Source organism: Pipistrellus hanaki (genome assembly GCF_964339955.1).
Source record: "Pipistrellus hanaki genome assembly, chromosome: 11".
Classification (NCBI taxonomy): Eukaryota; Metazoa; Chordata; class Mammalia; order Chiroptera; family Vespertilionidae; genus Pipistrellus; species Pipistrellus hanaki.
The window spans coordinates 3,078,522-3,099,802 of record NC_140513.1 but is presented as its reverse complement, the minus strand read 5'-3'; the positions used below and the strand labels follow the sequence as shown (position 1 = coordinate 3,099,802).

Here is a 21,281-nt window from a genome sequence, read left to right as displayed (position 1 = left end):
AAAGGCTCATTGGTAAATGAAACTGGAATACCAACGTTTTTTTCAAATCATCTACAATAAGATATAAAAGGGAAACAGGTGACAATACAGACAGGGGCAAATGGAAAACAAACAGTAAATGGGTAGTCCTAAGTCAAACCAAATCAATAATTATAATTAATGCAACGGATCTTAGCACACCAATGAAAAGGCAGAGATTGTCAGATTGTTTTTTTAAAAAATCCATAGTTAAAACTTTAAAACAATAACAACAAAAACACAAACAAACAAGTCTTCTAGGCCCATATGTCTTCACTAGCAAATTCTACAAAACATTTAGGGAAGGAGTAAGATCAGCTGCATCTTCCAGTAAATGGAAGAGAAGGCAATACCTCTTAACTCGTTTTATGAGGCCGGCATTACCCTGATACCAAGCCAGACAAATAAATTACAAGTAAACTGTAGACCAATATCCCTCATAAATGCCAAAATGCTCAACAAAATATTAGCAAATCGAACCCAGCTAAAAGGATAAAATGTAATGAAAGGGATAGTCATCATGATTCAGTAGGGTTTATTATGGGAAAGAAAGACTGATTCAACCCTTGAAAATCAATCAATGTAATTCACCACATGAACAGACTAAAAAAAATCAAAATGCTTATCGTCATCTTAATAAATATGGAAAAAGCATTTTGATAAAAATTCTCAACTGATTAGGAATAGAAAGGGTATTCCTTAACTTGATAAAGGATGTTTACAAAAATGTACGAGGAATGTCTTGCATAATGGTTGAAGAATGAATGCCATCCCCCTGAGATCAGGAGCATTTCAAGGGTGTCCACTCTCACAACAGACAAGAAATAAGTAGTAAAAGACATGCAAATTGGAAAGGAAGAACTAAAACTATCTCTATTACTAGGTGACATAATTGTCAACATAGCAAAATCTCAAGAAATCTACCCCCAAAAGCCAGTAGAAGTAATAAGTAAGTTTAACAAAGTTTTGTTTTTGTTTTTAGTTTTAACAAAGTTTAAGGATAAAAGTTTAATATAAATGATCAATATTTACATATCAGCAATGAACAACTGAAAATCAAAAATTTAAGAGTTCCATTTACAATAGTAGAAAAAACATAAAAATTTAGGTCTAAAGCTAATAAAATATATTCTGGATCTTTATGCTGTCAACTACAAAACAATGGTGAATGAAATAAAAGAAAATGAAAATAAACACAGAGATACATAATGTCAATTGATTGGATGGCTTGCAAACTGATCTTTAAGTTTGTTTCCCCCAAACTGATCTATAGATTCAACACAATTCCAATCAAAATCTCAATAAGATTTTTGTAGATATCAACAAGCTAATATTTTGCTAAGATAAGGGAGCTTTAATATCCAAACAATTTTGGTAAAGAATAAAGTTGGGGGACTTAACCTACCTAATTTTAAGATTTACTATAAATCTACAGTAATCAAGACAGCATGGTGTTAGTGAAAAGAGAGTCATATATGTCAATGGAGAGAACAGAAATAGACCTGCACACAGGAGATTGATATTTTTGACGAAATTACAAAGGCAATTCCATACAGAAAGGCTCATCCCATTTATAATTAGTGCAGAAACAACAGGATATTCTCATGAAAAGGAAATTCATTTGACCCATACTACACACCTTGTGCAAAAGTGAACACAATGTCGAAGCTGTTTGGCTCAGTGGATAGAGCATCGGCCTGCGGACTGAAAGGTCCCAGGTTCGATTCCGGTCAAGGGCATGTACCTTGGTTGCGGGCACATCCCCAGTGGGGGGAGGGGGGAGAGGGGGGATGCAGGAGGCAGCTAATCAAATAATGTTTCTAACTCTCTATCCCTCTCTCTTCCTCTCTGTAAAAAATCAATAAAATATATTAAAAAAGAAAACACTTTCTTTCAAAAAAAAGAAAGTGAACACCAAATGGATTAGTACCAACAAAATGCTAGGCATTGTGCTAGGTGGTAGGAAGAGCATTGATAAAGGCAAGCACGGGTGTCTCAGTAGAGGTTTTATTATAATGGAAAAGGCAGCTAATCAAAAAAAAATTACATGGTGGCGTAAAAGCAGTGGTGATAAACAGGAAGATGATGAAGTCCAGGGTGACAGTAGGACATATAACACAGACTTGAAGGGGTTTGGCTGATCTGCCTCTTCCGTGCCCCAAGAAATAAGTGAATTGCCCAAAGTTGGTCAACCAGTAAGAGGGAGAAACAGAACTTTGTCTTCCCACCCAGACATTCTGTGGTCTTTGGAGCAAACTTTAATGTACCTTATATGTGGGCCAATAACCCTGATTTCACTATTTATACTCAGGGAGAGCACCAGCTGGACTTTGGATGAATAAACATACGAGTTTTTTTTTTTTTAATATTCAAAACACAAGTGTCACTAGAATTGGGTCAGTGAAACCATCCCTGCTGCTGAAGGCTGATGACGTATCCTTGACGTTTACAAGCAGAGCGAAGTTAAAACCATCAACCCACCCAGGCCGGACCACAGACAGATGTGCTGGCAGGTGTTGGTCTGCCCCAGGAGAGCACAGTGACAGCAACGAACCCACTGCCTGCTTTCCTACACGGGCTGAAACATTTTGTCTGAAAATGATCATCTTTCACGTTGCAATTTCCCCAAATTCTTTTATTTCTCCACAATCTAGGAAGTATTCTAACTTGGCGTTACTCCGTTCTAAAGAACCTACTATGTGCCAAACTCGAGAGATATAGGACCAAATAAAACTCAGACTCTGTTCCTAAGGAATTCACAGTCTGGTAATGAAGTCATTAACAAATGAAAAATTGCTCTTGATTATCGGCCAGTTATTGGTCTAGCCTGCTGACACAATGGATCAAGAGAAGTCACAATGGATTTCACTTCTTTTTTTTTTTTTAAATAAATTTTTATTGATTTCAGAGAGGAAGGGAGAGGTGGAGAAAGATAGAAACATCAATGATGAGAATCATTTATCGGCTGCACGCCCCATATTGAGGATGGAGCCCATAATCCGGGCATATACCCTAACTGGGAATCCAATCGCAACTTGGGTCATAGGTGGACGCTCAACCACTGAGTCACACCGGCCAAGCGGACTTTCCTTCTTTATTTCCCTTTCTCAGTGCCTATCTGCCTTTGTAACTCCAAGTTCGGCATACATGCTTGACGTGACTCTCCATTAAAACCCAACTCCTGGGTGTCCTACTTGCCTGCAACAAGATGGATTTGGGAACCCCTAAGTCTTGTTTCTTCTCGGGGGTTTTGTTGGCTCTTTTCTAAGACCCCCCTCACAGCTCGGCCTGTTCCTGCAGTAGGACTCCTTCCCTGGCCCTGAATAATCCATACCCAGCTCCTGCCATGGGGAAATGCGAAGCATTCCAAGAAGCCCTCTTGCAATAACGTCAGTCTTGACTCGACAGGCACGCAAGTGAAGATGGTCCTGCGGTGGTAGCTCCAGCTTCCTCAGAGTCCCACAGTAAGTAATGTGTAAGAGGACGCCTTGCTGGTTTTCCACTGAGAGTTCCCCCCTCCCCCCCTCCGCCCCAGCCCCTCGCCCAACTGTGTCGCTAGGCAACTCCAGCTGTGTCGCTAGGCAACTCCAGCTGTGTCGCTAGGCAACCCCAGGTGTGCTGTTAGCCCACCCTCGAGCAAACAGATGACGGTGCAGGAACTCAGACCTGGGCCTCCCTGCAAACATGGGGCACTGACACTTGTGGTCCTTTGTCCTCCAGCCTCCCATTGGGTCCTCACGGTGCCATTTCAAAAAGCTCAGTTCCCAATATTCCCAAACCAGTGGCCATGCCTGGGAGGGCTGCCAGGGCCAGGCTCTTCGGGAGCCAGCGCTGCGGGCGCTGTCGGGAGAGCCACGTCATCCTCTCAGTTTTCCAGCGGCCGACAGCCGGACGCCGCGGGCCCCATCCCCGGAGCCCGTTAGCATCCCGGGCAACCTGGGCCCGTACGCCCGGGGGCGGGGCCCGGCCGGTCCCTGCAGACCCGACGGCGGCCTGCGCGTTGGCCCCGCCCCCGCCCCTAGGCCCCGCCCCCTACTTCCGGCCGGACCGCGGTCACGTGGCCCGACCGGTCCCTCCGACGCGACGCGGCTTCTCTCGTGTCGAGTGTCCCGTCTTCCCTTCCGCCGGAAGTGGGGCGACTTTCCCTTTCCGGCTACGGGTCCCCGAGCGGAGGGGGAGGCCGGACCGGGAGCCGAGCGGCGGCGGGGGCGGTAATGGCGGAGCTGGTGCAGGGGCAGAGCGCTCCGGTGGGGATGAAGGCCGAGGGCTTCGTGGACGCGCTGCACCGGGTCCGGCAGGTACGGGCGCGGCCGGCTGGCGGGAGCGGGGGAGCCCGAGGCGCGGCCGGCCCGAGTCCGGTGGGAGGAGGGGGTCGCCTGGGGCGGGAGGCAGCCCGGCCGACGCCTCCGTCGGGGCTGGAGGTTCCCTGTGGCCCGAGGAGCCCAGGCAGGAGGCGCCTCCGCGAGGCCCAGGCCCAGCCTGCCGGCGGCTCTCCCAGGTGCCGGCAGCCGCCGGGGAAGGGGCTGCCCCGGACGCTGCCCCATCGCGCGGGGCCGGAGCGGGACCTTCAGGGCAGCCAGCTCGAGGTTCTGAGGTTCGCAGTTGGGGAGCTCGCGGTGAGGACCCGGGTATAGACGGAAGGAGGCTGTCTCAGCCCCAGCAGCTTCTTAAGACTTGTCTTGGGACTTTCTGTAATTCAGGAGGCTTTTATTTTTAATGCCCAGCAGTTTTTAATAGTCATCTTTGGGACTGAATCAAATCGCGTTGATCGGAGAGGGAAGGAAGGAGAATGTTAAGTGGATGTGGGTGGTCCGAAAGAGGTGGAAATTCCGTATGGGCCATCGTTTCTCCACTCTCCGGGAGGATGTGATAGGGACTCATTCCAGCAGTGAAACTTGACCACCTGACAGCGTAGCGCATTTTGTCAGAGTTAAATAAACTGATTTTAAGAGGTTACATGCTTCCCTGGAGAGTGGACATGGGGCCTGCCGCCTGGCGCTTGGGGCAGGGGACTTGGATGGAACACATCCTTGTATTGTGGGTAAAGCTTACCACTTCGACTTCTGCTGTGCTCATCGTCTCTTCCTCTTTAACTGTAGGCATCCTACGTGACATTTTAAAAGCTGGGCCGTCACTAATGGCTGCTTGATTCCTCACAGAAAGCCACAGGACTCATTGTGTCCGAAGATCCACTCGGTCGCTCGAAGATGTGGTCTTTACATCTCTTTCCGGTATTCCAGGGGAGAGAGCCCTCCCTGTGGCCCAGACACTGACTTTCCGTTCTAATACTGATGCTTCTGTAGACAATGTGTTGGATCCCAGAACTTTCCAAACCTCTGGTTCCACCTAAAATTTTATCCGATGGCCTGTGTCACTTACTGCCTGGGCGCCAGCCAGTACGGTAGTGAGTGTCCATCTTAGACCTCAGAGCCAATCAGGGGCTGTCGTGGATGAACATGCCACCCCGTGCCCCCTCCACCACTCCGCATGCCCGCGTGTTACACGCTCTCCTCTCCAGCACGAGGTCCTGCGCCTTGTTTCTCACTGGCTGCTGCTAGGTCATGGCTGTCCTCTGTGCGCTGATAGGTCATGGCTGTTCTCTGTGCCGATGTGTGTTTAGGTCATGGCTGTCCTCTGTGCCGATGTGTGACAGTCACCTCGGTGGCCTCCTGTGTCCGGGAAGAGTTAGTCACTGCCCTCAAGAGCTCAGGGCCTCAGTTTGCAGAAGGCCTGTGTAGTTGAGCGTACAATGAATGTTGGATCATTGAGAAGACTTGCCGCTTCTCTTGAGCCAGTGGTTGAACTCAGCTGCTTGGACAGCTTCCTCAGGAGGGAGGGAGACCCTCGGTTAATGCTGATGAGGGTTGTTGGAGCAGCGGTGGTCCTAGCAGAGGAACTGCATTGGCGATGTTCCCAGCTCTGAGATGCACCATTGACTGGAACGGTGTTAAGCCCAATGAAGACCCTGCTGTAAGGTATTACGGCTGAATATTAACTGCTGGAGGTTGGTACTATCTCCAAGGATTTGATGGCCTTTAAAAACTAAAGAAAAAGAAAAAACCTGTTTGTGGGTAATTTTAGATTTATTTGTAGATTTACGTTGGGCGAGAATGGCATGTTGGAAGTCAAAATATTGTATGCTTATAGTGATACTTGCCTGAAAGGATCTCCTGTTATTTGGTCGCCTGGATGGTGGTGGTTTTACTCCGTCGTATACACAGCGTGTTGCAGAGACGTGATTTCCCCCCAGCAGCAACTGGAAGTAAAAACTATTTATTTAAAGTGATTGCAAAGCTTTCCCTCTCTTATGTGCCCTCCTAAACAGCAGCAAGTCTGTAAGGGCCTCATCGGTTTGTCAGAGCAGGAAGGTCTATGGCGCTCAGTTTATCTACAGGATTATAACATCTGAGTTGATCCTGCCGGGATTTGAACCTGCAGTTTCTATTAAGTCTGGGTATTTAGGGTTCAGTACACACAATCTACTCAGCTTCTCTGCGAGCATCTAGAAGCCTCCTCGTGCCTTTATTACTATATGATGTTTCTGACTCAAAGGCCAGTGTGCTGAATGCTCAGTCAGTTATTCCTCAGTGTTTGGCCCAAATGGATAATCCAGCCATTCTGTAGGGAAGTGCACAAGTGTGGAAATGTGATCTGATTCAGTCCCAAAGATGAATATTGAAAACTGCTGGGTATTAAAAAAAAAAACAACCCATCATATTCAGTTCTCCTGTCATTGGCAGGTTATCGAAATAAAGTACTATTTTTCCAACTTGTTTAGAGGGCAGGATCCTAATAAGGGTGGGATATGGACTCAAAGTCAAAATAGATTATCCTGTTCTATTGCTACACTGCATCTCTACCCTGTCGGTCTAGGTCAGTGGTCGGCAAACTGCGGCTCATGAGCCGTGGTTTGCTGCTCTGTTGACTAATGAGTTTGCCCACCACTGCCCTAGACTCTCGGTTCCAATAATTACAGGCAGTTGTTGTTACTTGTGATTAAGCCCCTATCCCAGTGGTCGGCAAACACAGTCAACAGAGCGGCACACCGAGGCTCGTGAGCCGTAGTTTGCCGACCACTAGACCTTGTAGAGATTATGGATGAGTAGATAAAAATCTGTTTTATCTTGTTTTCTAAGCATATAAAATCTTTCCAGAAAGCCCACTGCTGGTTTAGTAGCATCTGTCGTCAAGTGTCCGCACATTTGCATGTTAACACAGTGCGAATCCCCAGTGTGTTAGACTCCAGTAGCCTTCCATCAGCTCTACCAACCGTCTGCCGGTCATCAACTACGAGTAAATAGAAGGAAGGATCTGGCCAGACTGCTACTGTTTTTTAGGATGGAGGCTCTCTTTTGATCTAGACCCAGTCAGTGCCTCTGCATTGCGTAACTAAGAGTATTCTAGCCACACGAATACAGTGTAATCCGTGCTTCAGGGAGTTGGTTGAGCATTATGTTGATTCTGCACCCAAATGGTTTTGATCAAGCCATTGTAGAATCAATAGAGAGTAACATTAGAACCTATCCCTTTACCAGCACTTTAAAAATATGCATATTGATTAGGGAGGGGCCTCCAGAGACGGCCTCCCAGGCTGCTGTTTCACACTTGGAGCCTGGGCAGCAGGTGATGTGGCGGGAGTGCTGGGCACAAGCACCTGATCTCCTTCAAAGGAATGTGCATCCGCCATTATAAGAAAAAGCCTCTCTCTCCCTGAGAGATACTGCCTTCATTTAATATATGATGCTTCTGACTCATAAGGACAGGGTGCTGAATGTTCAGTCCATTTAAGTTATACTCCACTGAGATCATCTCTTAGATGGTCAGTGGCTCAGTCTCAAGTCATTTCACTAGGGACTTCCTCCTGCATGTATGTCTGTTTTAGCTTTCTCAGACACTTGAAGAAAGCCAGTGCCTACAGGAAATCTGTGGGCTGCTTTGCTTCTTGTATCTTTGATAGGATCCAGCAGAGTACCCTGCAAAGAGCCAGCCCTTGTGAAAGAATTGGCAATTGGATTGAATCCATTTGAGTCACCACACTAATGCAAGCACTGAACCTATTGAAGGTAGACTAAGTGGATAGTATGTGTGCCTCTAGGCTTTTCTCATTTTCATCTGAGACTTTCTTTAAAAAATTTTTTTAAATATATTTTTTATTGACTTCAGAAGGCAAGGGATGGTTCTTTGAAGTCCCAATTATTTGTAGATACAAATTTACCTAGACCAGAGTTCGTTGTTTTTTTTTGTTTTTTTTTTAAAATATATTTTATTGATTTTTCACAGAGAGGAAGTGAGAGGGATAGAGAGCCAGAAACATGGATGAGAGAGAAACATCAACCAGTCGCCTCCTGCACGCCCCCTGCCAGGGATGTGCCCGCAACCAATGTACATGCCCTTGACCGGAATCGAACCTGGGACCTTCAGTCCGCAGACCGACGCTCTATCCACTGAGCCAAACCGGGTTGGCTAGACCAGAGTTCTCAAACCCGCGGCCCACGGGCTGGGGAAGGCGCACAGTGGGCCTGCAGGCATGCTTTGTCTGACTCACGCAGGGCCAGCACTTAGAAACCGGAATGATTTCACAGAAAATGGAGATGTCTAGCTTCCACATTTGGCAGTGGCAGGATTCGGCAGGAGCTGGTGGCGTTTGTCCCTTTGCACAGGCGTCGGCTCTCAGTGCCTTCCTTCCCGCCACTTCGCTCATGTTTTACACTGCCCATTGGGGTGCCTAGTCCACAGCCCTTTTTTCTTATCCTTTTTCCATTGTGAGCCCATCATTTCTAGGCTTTATTTAAAATTTATAATGGAAAAAACTGGGAGGAGAATTGGGCAATCTAAGGCTCCTGCAAGCAGCTGTGTGACCTTGGACTAGGTTAGTCTTTCCCAACATTTGATCTACAGGCTGTTACTATGTCTTCCATGGGGAATACAGGGTTAAATAAGGTGAATTGGCTTCTTTACTACAAGACTTCTTGGAGCCTTTAATATGCTTGCGTGCATTAAGGCCTAAATTTCCTGAAGTTACATCACTTCATACCCTCTTTTCATAAAACCAAATTCCATTCTGTGGATCAAACTTAGGAAATGTTGAACTAAATAATTCCAGTGGTCCCTTCAAGGCCATGAGCTGGATTTGAAAAAGAAAATGGGTCATATTTTTTCCCCACTCTTTTGCTTTGTAATACACCAGAGGCCCAGTGCATGAAATTTGTGCACGAGAGGGCCTGCACCTTCTCCAATCCAGGACCCCTTGGGGGATGTCTGACAATCCTGAACTTCTGGCTCCTAATCACTCACCTGCCTGATCGCCCCTAACTGCCTCTGCCTGCAGGCCTGATTGCGCCCAACTGCCCCCCCCCCCCACTAGCCTGGTTGCCCCTAACTGCCCCCAACCCCTCTGGCCTGGTCACCCCTTACTGCCTCTCCCTCCCCCCACCGACCTGGTCACCCCACGCAGCCTGCTGTTCAGTTGTTTGGTTGCCCCTCACTGGCCCCCCCGCCGGCCTGGTCGCCCCACACAGGCTGTCTGCCGCCCAGTCGTTCGGTTGTCCCTCACTGACTCCCTGCCGGTCGCCCCACGCAGCCTATCCAGTCGTCCGGTTGTTTTGGTTGCAATGGTTGCTTAGGCTTTTATAGAGAGAGATTAGACAGTAGGTCCTCAAATAACACTTTTTCATTCAATATTGTTTTGTTATAATGTTGATGAGAGGCCATAGGAATTTTACCTTTACGCTGATTAGCATAGTAAAATTCGTTTCTTTATATGTTGTTTCCCTGAAGTTCCAAGAACCTTTTGATGACGTTAAGTGAGGACTTACTGTATTGGGCGTCTGCTCAGACTTTACCTTGCTTGTCTGTGCAATCCTTTTACTCTTAATAGCTGTCTCTCTTGAAAATGTATTGCATTTTGAGTTTCGGTATAAAGACGCTTGGGAAAGAGTAGCCGCTGCTTCTGTTGGAGGCACTTTTCCCCTAAAACCAGAAGACAAGTCACTGGCAGGACCGAGTGTGTTAATGGAAGGAGTGATGTGATTCAGAGTACCTACCTGCCATTATTTGAGTGTGTGCTGAGTCCCAGGCTTCTAGCTGGATGGTGGGACAGTGCAAAGATAAATAAGACAGCTTTGCAGCTGGTTTTATCTTAACTGGATTAAATTCTCACAACAGCCAGGTGCAATATTCAGGGCCAAGGTTATATTTCTCACTTTGTATTTGAAAATAAGCCAAAGGGAAACAGCAGTTTTCTCAGAGGCACACAAATAATATATACATTGTTCTTGCATGTGTTCTAAGAAGGATGTGTGCCTTCTAAGAAGGATTTGGTTCCTTTGCAGAGCTGGTTGCATAGTTTTCATCTCGCTGCGACATCAGCAGAGTCTTTGAACAAAGCATTGAAAGGATGCTGGTGAGTTAGAGAGCGTGGAGGGGAGGAAGCTAATGGACACGCCATCTTCAGGGCCTGTGACGGGGGAATCCCAGCTGGAACAGCATTTCAGCTTACAGCCTCAGATGGTCATCTTAGCGTTTGCCTACAGACGGGTTTCTCCGTGTGCACACTTTATTTACATTTAGCAAATGTTTTGTTTGTTTTTTGTTAATCCTCACTCAAGGATATTTCCCATTGATTTTTAGGGAGAGTGAAAGAGAGAGGGAAAGACAGAAATATCGATGTGAGAGAAACACATTGATTGGTTGTCTCCTGTGTGAGCCCTGACCAAGGCCTAGGCTGAGGAGGAGCCTGAAGCCAAGGTATAATATGCCCTGGACTGGAATCAAACCTGGGACCCTCTGGTCCTCAAACCAAGGCTCTATCCACTGAGCCAAACCAGCGAGGGCAAACTTAGCAAATGCTTAATGAGAACCTTCCATGTGCCAAGCAATTTATTTTTATTGACCTTTTTTTTTTTTTTAAGAAAGAGAGGGTGAGAGAGGTAGAAACATTGATGAGAGAGACACATTGATCAACTGCCTCCTGCGCTCCCCTCACTGGGAATCCAGGCCAAAACCCAGGCATGTGCCCTGACCTGGTATCGAACCAGCTGCCTTTTGGTTCGTGGGTTGCAACTACTGAGCCACACCGGCTGGGCAGAACATACACCTTTTAAAGACCCTTGAAAACTTTGAACTCCTCAGAATATTTATTGTGTTTTTTGTTTGTTTGTTTTTAAAAATATATATTTTATTGATTTTTTTACAGAGAGGAAGGGAGAGAGATAGAGAGCTAGAAACGTCAATGAGAGAGAAACATCAACCAGCTGCCTCTTGCACACCCCCTACCGGGGATGTGCCCGCAACCAACGTACATGCCCTTTAAGTCTGCAGACCGACACTCTACTGCTGAGCCAAACCGGTTTCGGCTATTTATTGGTTTTGTATATAAATTCAAGAGTTTCTCAGGCTGAGCCCTGGAGCTCCCAGTTAGGGAATCCCAGGGTTACCGAGGCGATTGAGAAGAGCCACTCTTCCAAGCGCTCCTTGGAGGAGACAGTGGAACCAATAACTGTCCGGTGAGATGCTGCTGTGTAGAGCTGGATCATCAAGGGCCTTGCAATCACAGATAAGGGAGTATGTGATTCTCCCCACTGTGGGCGGCACGAAGTTGTGAGGAAAAGGTACTAAGAAGAGCTGCTATCTTACTTGATTGGCACATAGAATTCCTTGTTTTGGCAATGCCAGTAAATAGGGCAGGGCCAGCCGGGCCCCGTCTCTGCCAACACTTACGCTACCATTTGTTGAGCTTGTGTTATGCTCGGGGCCAGGCACAACCTTCATAGATGACCTCTCCTTTGATAGTCACAGAATTCCCAGTGTAGTAAGTGGTTCTTAAGAGCCTGACTTCAGACTGTGTGAGCTCACGATCTGGTTATGCCACTTACTAGCTTAGTCACTGGGCAAGTTACCTCTCTCCGTTAAGCCACCATTTCCATGTGTAAAGTGGAGATCTCTGATGTTAGTAATCATTTTTAAAAACAGCTAACATTAGGAGTTAGGAGGCGACTAGAGGCTAATGTTGGAAGTTGGGGGAGGTGGTGTGTGTAGTGACTGAAGGGTCCTGAGGCAGGCTTCTGGGTCCGGGGATGGTCTGTTTCTTGGCCTGGATGCTAGTTGCGCAGGCATTTTCGTTAGTGAGAACTCAGTGAGCTGTAAACGTATCCGTGTGCTTTTCTGGAGCATTATTCTCCAATTAAAGGTTAAAATAGCAAACGGTTCTCGTTCCTTACCATGTGCCTGGCATTGTTCTACATTGTTACCTGTCATCCCGGCATTGTTCTACATTGTTACCTGTCATCCCCGTGGATACAGTTCCAGGCCGGCTCCAGCCCCACAGCAGTGAGAAGAGGAGCTACTTTATAAGGTCACCGCGAAGATGAACGAGGGCAGCAGCAGGCTTTTAGCGGTTGTGCTGTAAATGTGATACAGTGCTGCCTTCACTGCGACCCACCGGGTAGTGGGTGCAGAACTGGGACCTGCCCCGTGCCCCGACTCCAGCCCCTGCCCTCTGGAACGTCTCTGAGCCCCGCCTCCGCCGCTCTGGCCACACCGTATTCCTGCTCAGTCCAGCCGGTATCTCCAGGCCCCGCAGGCCGCTCCGGGGAACTCAGAGCAGGCGGTCCAGGGTGGTGTGAGCTTCCACTTCTACTTGCAGGGTCCGTGAAAAGCATCAGTAGCTGTATTGACAGCATGGACGTCGTATGTGAATGACGTGGTGGTGCTCCATGGCTTGGCCCATGTCCATTAGTAGGAAGTTCTCATCAGTGGGAAGCTGTGGACAGTCACAGCTTCCTGTTTGGATTGATAGGATGAGCTACTTTGGTTATAAAACCTGTCCACACAGAAATTCAGTTGCTCAGGTGTGCACTGGGACTAATGAATTGCCGTGCTTATGCACTTCAGTGATCTGTGTCCGACCTTTGTGATGTTTGCCATAACAGAGAGCCCTCAATATTCTGTTAATTTAAAATCATCTTAAAATTTGGATTTGTTCAAAATATTTTTCAAAAGGAAACGAAATCACTGTCATAAGTGAAAAACTTTGGTAACTGTAATGTATATATATTCATCCATGCACCTTTCAAAATCACCTGTACTCTGTGAAAACACTGCCTTCGTTCGCCCTACATGTCACAGGTGTGTGCACCGAGGAGCAAGGCCATGGAGGGTCTGCCAGGGTCATACACCGGGAGATCTGGCTGGAAAACCAAACTCTTGACTGACTCCTGGTCCGGTGCTCCCTTCCTTGGTATTTCCGCCGACTCCTGGCAGTGGAGGTTAAATTTAGTCTATCATATTTATATTTCATCATTGACTGTGCTTAAAATAGCACAGGTAGTGAGCTAACCCATTCTCTTCCCCATCTCCCCTCCAAAGCAGGAGAAGTGATTGACGTGTAGAAAATCGGTAGCAGAGTCCGAGGTCATGCTTTCAGATAAGGACTGGAGTGGCCTTGGTTTTGCTGGAACATTCTGGCTTCGGTGGCTCTTACTTTCTGGCCTGTGCCATTAACTGAGAACAGACCCCACTTTCCTTAGCAGCTGCTGTTCAGAACGATCCCTTGCGATGTGAGGAATTGCTTGAGGTCTGTGTGCTGTGAACCACTAGGTTTGAGTCCTTGAGAAGTGAAATGTGTTTAAAAAAGACTTAGGTGGAGGGAAGAGAGGTGGCTTAGTGCTGTGGTTACAGACTTGAGTCTGGCATGCCTGGGCTTAAATACTATTTCTGCTACTTCTAAGATGTGTGACTTTGACAGGTCACTCAGCTTCTCTGAGCCTCACTTTTCCTTATCTTAAAAATGGAAATGATGCCCTAGATGGTTCGGCTCAGTGGCTAGTGTCCGCCTGAGGACCAAAGGGTCCCGGTTTGATTGCAGTCAGGGGCACATGCCTGGGTTGTGGGTTCAGTCCAACGTGCAGGAGGCAGCCAGCCAATGATTTCCTCTCATCACTGATGTTTCTCTCTCTTCCTCTCTGCAATCAATCAATAAATATTTTTAAAAAAATGGAAATAGCCGAAACCGGTTTGGCTCAGTGGATGGAGCGTCAGCCTGTGGACTGAAGGGTCCCAGGTTCGATTCCGGTCAAGGGCATATACCTTGGTTGCGGGCACATCCCCGGTGGGGGATGTGCAAGAGGCAGCTGATTGATGATTCTCTCTCATCGGTGTTTCTAACTCTCCCTCTCTCTTCCTCTCTGTAAAAAAATGAATAAAATATATATTTTTTAAAATGAAAATAACAACACCAGCTTTCTAGAGAATCATTGTAAGGAATAAATGAGATAGCATGTTTAAAATGCTCCTAGAGTACAAACACATAGTGAGCACTCATTAAATTTCAACTGGTTATTTTAGTAGATATTTCATATCATTTCCTAGAATAAAGTTACATTTATATGAAGAAATGAACACATTGAATTTTACGGTATATTGTAGTGTACAATGAAATATCAATGTAAATTGTGATGCAATTGTATGTTTAATATTAAACTTGGCATCTGACATTTGTTTAGCCAACGTTCAAATGTAGTCTATTGACTTCAGGGCTACACCTCTGAACCATTATTACAAAGTTCCCTAGCTATAGATGCCTGAAGCAAACATGACTTAAGAACAAATCTGGCCCTGGCCAGATAAGGCAGTAGATTAGAGCGCTGTACCAACAAGTGAAGGTTGCAGGTTCAATCCCTGGTCAGGGCACATGCAAGAATCAACCAGTGAATGCACAAATAAGAGGAACAACAAATCAATGTCTGTCTCTCCCTCTCTCCATCCCGCTGTCCCTCCGTCCCTCCTCCTCCTCCTCCTCCTCCTCCTCCTCCTCCTCCTCCCCCCCTCTCTAAATTTTAAAAAATAAAAAATAAAATGGTGAATTAAAAAAACATTTGAAAGTCTCAGTCCCAAATTTGAAAGGACACTTGTTGATATAATCAATATTAGGAACAGGAAACTATTATAACATGTTTACCATATTGGCTTTGGTAGGAAAATAAGGAAGGCCGAGGACTCAGGACTAACATTTAGCTAGATTGGTTGGCAGGAAGGAAGAAGATTTGGAAGATGGGGTATCAGAAAGGAGCAGGGAGAGGGCACGGCACGTTTTGAGGCCCTGTCTTTGAGAGTGATGTCACATGCACACTGTTGGGGGACAGACTCCACTGATAGTCATACTTTTTTCTTTTGTGATTTGGGGTAATCATGTCTTCTGAGAATGCTTTGGTCTGTCTTTAAAAAAAACAACTAGACAGCCGAAACCCGTTTGCTCAGTGGATAGAACGTCGGCCTGCGGACTGAAAGGTCCCGGGTTCGATTCCAGTCAAGGGCATGTACATTGGTTGCGGGCACATCCCCAGTAGGGGTGTGCAAGAGGCAGCTGATCGATGATTCTCTCTCTCTGTCCCTCTCTGTTCCTCTCTGTAAAGAAAAAATCAATAAAAAACAAAACAAAACAAAACAAAAACAACTAGACCAAACTTTTTTTTTTTTTAATATATTTTAATTGATTTTAGAGAGGAAAGGAGAGGGAGAGAGAGAGAGAAACATCAATGATGAGAGAGAATCATTGATTGGCTGCCTCCTGTATGCCCCCTACTGGGGATTGAGCCGGCAACCCAGACATGTGCCCTTGACTGGAATCAAACCTGGGACTCTCCAGTCCGCAGGCTGACGCTCTGCCCATTGAGCCAAACCAGGTAGGGCAATTAGGCCAATTCTGAAAATCCTTACATTAGCCAGTTTGTTGTGGCAGACGAGAGGGTCTCTGTGGACACAGCTCTTGCAATGTTCTCACCTTTTTAACCCACCTGCTGTACCAGCTGAGTCCTCACAGGTAACTTTTGCATCTTAAATAAGTAGCTAACCTCTACAAGCTTATCCAAAACAAATAAGGGAGCAAGCTTGCACGTAGATGGTAGAATGCTGTTAGGCAGGATATATTCGTCTTCTGTTTGAGAGCAAATGGCCATTTGCCCTTAGACTTACTGGGCTATAGGAGGTGGGGTTTCTATCAGCCGGCTATCTTTAGTATTTGAGATTGTCAAACGTTTTCGTTAAAGGTCCAAATGGTATGGCTTTGCACACTGTATGGTCTCTGCAACTCCTTACCGATAACAAATGGGTGTGGCTCTGCTCTAATGAAGCGTTCCTTACAAAAGCAGGTGGTTCACCTCCATCGTTCGCTCACCCTTGGCTTAGAATACCTGCTATTAGAACGCCTAGCGGTGTTCCTATTCTCTACCACTTAGAATCTGTTTGTCCTGTCTGAGAGCATCTTTTAAAAACATGAGCACATTGCCTCCCTTAGAAAGCCTGTAGTTGCTTCTGATCACCCTTCCTATAAAACCCCAGGCCCTTCCGTGATCAGTAAAGCCCTGTGTGAGCTGGCTCCTGCCCGCTTCTGAGTGCACATCTAATCCTTCCCCTCTGCTGACATTAACTGCTGTCTCAGGCTTCGACCCACCAGCTCGCTCCGGCCTCAGGGCCTTCGTACAAGCTGCTTCTCCTGCCTGGACAGCTCTTCAGATTTTTGTGCAGCCAGCTGCTGCTCATCATGGAGGTCTCAGATTGCATGTCCCCTCCCGGTGTCCTGCCCTGAGCGCCCTATATAAAGCAGCTCTCCCACGCACTCTAACAGTCTTTGTATTTTCCTGGCATCATGCTGATGCCACCTGAAACGCTCAGTTCGTTGTGTACCGTGACTCCCCGCCGACTGCGGACTCCAGGGAACTGGGGCTTGGTTATTCTTGTTCGCCACAGGAGCCTGGTGCCTGGGACAGCCTAGCACACAGTAGGCAATCACCATTTGTGGGGTGATTTGCCTTCTTTTACAGCCCTGGTATTTGTGAAGTGCTCTTCAGTGTACAAAGCTCTTTTGTGTTCAGAATATGCTGTTACCTTTTCAAAAAACGATGAAGCAGATGGTATATCCAGAGGGTCTTAAGCAGAGAAGAAACGGACTTGCCAACATCACAGACCCAGTAATGGAAGGGACAAGCCCTGACCCCAGGGCAATAAGTCTTGCTTGGGGCTTTCATGATTGTCTTTGTTTATTTGTTCAAGGTCATTTATCTTTACCTTGGTCCTGGAAGGTCTCAGACTTCTGGGCGCATTGGGACACGTTCAGAATTTCCACTGAAGATTTTGCTCTCTGAGACTGGTGTGCTAGGCTTAATTCAGGGAGTAACATCGAGAGCAACTGCTATAGCCGAAACGGGTTTGGCTCAGTGGATGGAGCGTCGGCCTGCGGACTGAAGGGTCCCAGGTTCGATTCCGGTCAAGGGCATGTACCTTGGCTGCAGGCACATCCCCAGTGGGGGGTATTCAAGAGGCAGTTGATCCGATGTTTTTCTCTCATCGATGTTTCTAACTCTCTATCCCTCTCTCTTCCTCTCTGTGAAAAGTCAATAAAATATATTTTTTTTAAAAGTAAAAAAAAAAAAAAAAAAAAAAAAGAGCAACTGCTATGAAGATCACAATAATTTCCTAATGAGAACCAAGTAGATAAGTCTATATAGCATTTGTTTCTGGGGGAAATTTTTAATAACTATGTTTTGTTCTTTAACTGGTAATAAATATTAAAAGTTGAAATAGGCCTCAGATTATCTTACTTTCTCAAATGCAGGAATCTTACAGTCGTCTGGACAGGCAGTCACCCCCGCTGGTCAGACACTTCCGGCGAAGAGCAGCGTAGCGCCTTACAGCTGTAGACTGCGTCCTAACGGGACGGGTGTACTCCTAAAGGGCTGTCAGTTGAGCAAACATGGCCTTTTAAATATTGTTGGGGAATTTGTTTCTTAAAGGAACCCTGTGATAAAACCTTTGGAGCAAAGTTTTTCTTACTGTGGCCTGCTTTGTTTTTCTTCAAATGCAGAATGCCTGTATTTTAAGCGATGGCTTAGAAACACTAATTGCTTGTAAAAGGCACATTTTTGGTACTTTTTTCTTTCTAAAGACACATTATTATTAAGACCAAAAGAAAACTCCGTGGACAGTGAAAGTGTTTATCCTGCCACGGCGTCGCCTCACGTTAATGCCGGTTGGGGCCGGTTGGGGCGGGGAACAGCCCTCCAAAGAGGACTCTGATAGAGCCGAGATTTGTTCCTGAATGTTTACATCTCTTCTTCTGCAGATTGCTGCTAAAATCGATTCAATTCCTCACTTGAACAATTCCGCTCCCCTAGTGGACCCCTCCGTGTACGGCTATGGAGTGCAGAAGCGGCCCCTGGATGACGGAGGTAAGCCGGCGGGGTCTGCCCTCAGGCGCAGGGAGCCTGTCGTGCCTGTGCCAGCCATTTCCCCACCAGCCTCAGCACCTGAGGAGGAACGGCTGGGGGGGGGGTGCAGGGTGATTTTTCTCAGCAGTGCCCCAGCGTTTGAGTTCTTATTTGCCTTGATAATACAGGAATCTTTTTTTTTTTTTTTAAATATATTTTATTGATTTTTCACAGAGAGGAAGAGAGAGGATAGAGCTAGAAACGTCGATGAGAGAGAAACATCGACTAGCTGCCTCTTGCACACCCCCTACCAGGGATGTGCCCGCAACTGAGGTACATGCCCTTGACCGGAATCAAACCTGGGACCTTTCAGTCCGCAGGCCGACACTCTATCCACTGAGCCAAACCGGTCTCGGCAATACAGGAATCTTTTTAGCCGGGCTCTCGGGGAGAGACTTGGCCTTTGAGCATCAGCTTGGAAATAATTTGGCGGATTTGATAGTTTCGCTGGGGTTAGCCCTCCGTTCTTCCAGTACACATGTAAGACTGGAGTTTCCACTTTTCTCAGAAGAAAAGCTAAGTTTTGGTGCCTAGCTCTGAGGAAGCCGTGGCTATACCTTTTTTTTTTTTTTTTTTTAATATATTTTATTGATTTTTTACAGAGGAAGAGAGAGGGATAGAAAGTTAGAAACATCGATAAGAGAGAATCATTGATCAGCTGCCTCTTGCACACCCCCTACTGGGGATGTGCCCGCAACCAAGGTACATGCCCTTGACCGGAATCGAACTTGGGACCTTTCAGTCTGCAGGCCGATGCTCTATCCACTGAGCCGAACCGGCCTCGGCCGTGGCTATATCTTAACCTTAAAGAAAGGAAAGGGGGAGGGAGATGACCTTTTTCTGATCTGTCTGCTGGTTTTTCATCATTCCCATGTATGACAAGTTCTTTCTAGAACATCCTTTTCCTTTCATTCATTCATTTGTTATTTTGTTGGTTTGTTTATATATATATTTATTCACCTTCATTCCACCCCCCCAAAATTTGAAACCAATTAGCAGTGCCTATCACCAGCCCTCTGGCAGAGAATCTGCCAAACATGCTTCTGTAGAGAACTTGGCCTTTCTTTATCTGATTTGGTCTTCCACTAAGTGTGACTCTAACAGGGATTGTGCAATATGCTAGATGGTGCATGACTATTCACACAGTGGTGGGCCAGTGTCTCCTTCTGTCCTGTCAGTCTGCCTATATATCCAACCATGTGTATGTGTACATATTTCTGTGATACGTTAAGGGGGAAAAATCAAGGTGTGCAACAAGATGTATTATATATGTAATCCCATTTTCTAAAAAAATACATGTTTTTATAATACATAGGAAAAATGTAATTTGGCTTGATTGATTTTTCTCTGGTCTCCTTGGGATTCTAAAAGAGGAGATCGCCATCATTTTTAGAATAGAGGCCCAGCACATGAATTCCTACGCAGGTAGAGTCCCCAGGCCTAGCTTTCTATCAGGGCCATCTTCTGCCCCGCCGCCACCCACCCTAGTTTCCCGTGGTTCCCGTTCACCATCCTGCGATCGGAACCTGTGGGCTGAGGGGAGGGACCAAGAGGTTGGCTGTTCCACCCGCTCGCCGCCAGTGCCCATCTCTCCTACCCCCCACCCCGGTGCCCCGTTCGCCATCATGTGATTAGAGCCTGCGGGGCTGGGGGGAGGGAGGGACCGAGATGTGTTCAGTGCACCTCATAGTGACTGGTTGAGTGGTGGTTCTGGTCGTTAAGCCATTATGATCACTGGGCTTTTATTATATAGGACGTGGGAACCTTTTTGGAATAATTGTGTAGATTCGCACTGAGAAGATTTTAAGGGGATAACATTTGGGTGTACGAGTTCTCTGTTTAAAACAACAGTTTATGTATATGATCACGCACATAGAAAGTCTCCTCCAGGCCATTGGAACTATGGTGGCCATTTAAACTGCTGCTTCCAGATAATACGCCATGAGCTGCTTTTATTTGACTGCTGCTAGTGATTTCTTAGACCAAATATGACTAATGGCATTCTCTGCGTTTTGCCTTAGCAAAAAGCTTTTTACCTTTTTAGGGCAATTATGCTTCTGCCTCTCCTGTGAGACATCGATAGGAAAGTAGAACTAAGTTGTCTGGCACTGAACACGTATCTTGTTAATGGACAGAGTCTCTCTGGCCCGCCGTTTCCAGAAATTGAGATCAATACGTTTCACAACTCCCGGCCTTGTTTTCACCCACGTGTGGAGCCAGTGCAGTGGAAGCTGCGCCCAGTGTCTCGTATTCACTGTGTTCTTTGCCTGGGAACGCCCACATGTTTGCAAATGTGACCGTTGGCATTTTGCGGGCATTTTCCCCGTTAATCCTTTGATACCCACTTGAAAGAAATTAGCAGAAGGTTCTGAACCTAATGATAAAGAGACCCAGGAAGCAAGCAGCCGTAGTTAGTAAGTCACCAGGAAGTCCAGGATCTCACTTGGAAGTTCAGTGATTATCATATTGTTTACTTTCACATTTTTTGTTGTTGAACCTTTTCCAGATGACCTTCATTTTCCCCCTTAGCCCTCCTCCACCCAGCTCCCTCACCTCACTGATGAGAACCATCATTTTTTGTGTGCCTGCCTTTTGGGGACCAAGTCCTGGTAACCAGAAAGTGAACACAATCTCTCTCTTTCCTTCTTCTCAATAGTAAGCCATCTTCCAGTGTAGTAGGAAGGAACTGAGAGAGAACCTTCTGGCACCATGTTCGGCCTCTGGCGTCCCTGGATGCCCGTGTCTTACACAACAGATGGATTCGGAGAACAAGAAGTGTCGCTCAGGCTTTTGGCATTCTGCATTACAGTTTGATGAAGTCAGTCATCTTCTGTGAGCACCGCTTACATAACAGAATCACAGGAACTGTTTTCCTCCACGGTGGTCCCACATGGAGAGTCTGAGATTTGCTGCTGATCTTAGAGAAAACCCTGGCAGAGGGGCCTGCCTCGGCCTCTGCTGTCAGCCGTCAGCATATTCTGTGGGGATAGGTCACCGGGCCAG

The 21,281-nt window shown here is 46.6% G+C and overlaps 1 protein-coding gene across 2 annotated transcripts in view; it reads left to right on the top strand.

The window, feature by feature from the left end:
• The first annotated feature begins 4,138 nt into the window (after positions 1-4,138).
• Positions 4,139-21,281, top strand: part of FUBP3 (far upstream element binding protein 3) — a 50,728-nt gene continuing 33,585 nt past the window's right edge. For both annotated transcript variants that reach the window (XM_084899794.1, XM_084899795.1), the window contains exons 1-2: positions 4,139-4,316; positions 18,134-18,239. In XM_084899794.1, the coding sequence (XP_084755920.1) occupies positions 4,233-4,316; positions 18,134-18,239 (190 nt within the window). In that variant the 5' untranslated portion in view covers positions 4,139-4,232. The remainder of the gene's footprint in view (positions 4,317-18,133; positions 18,240-21,281) is intronic.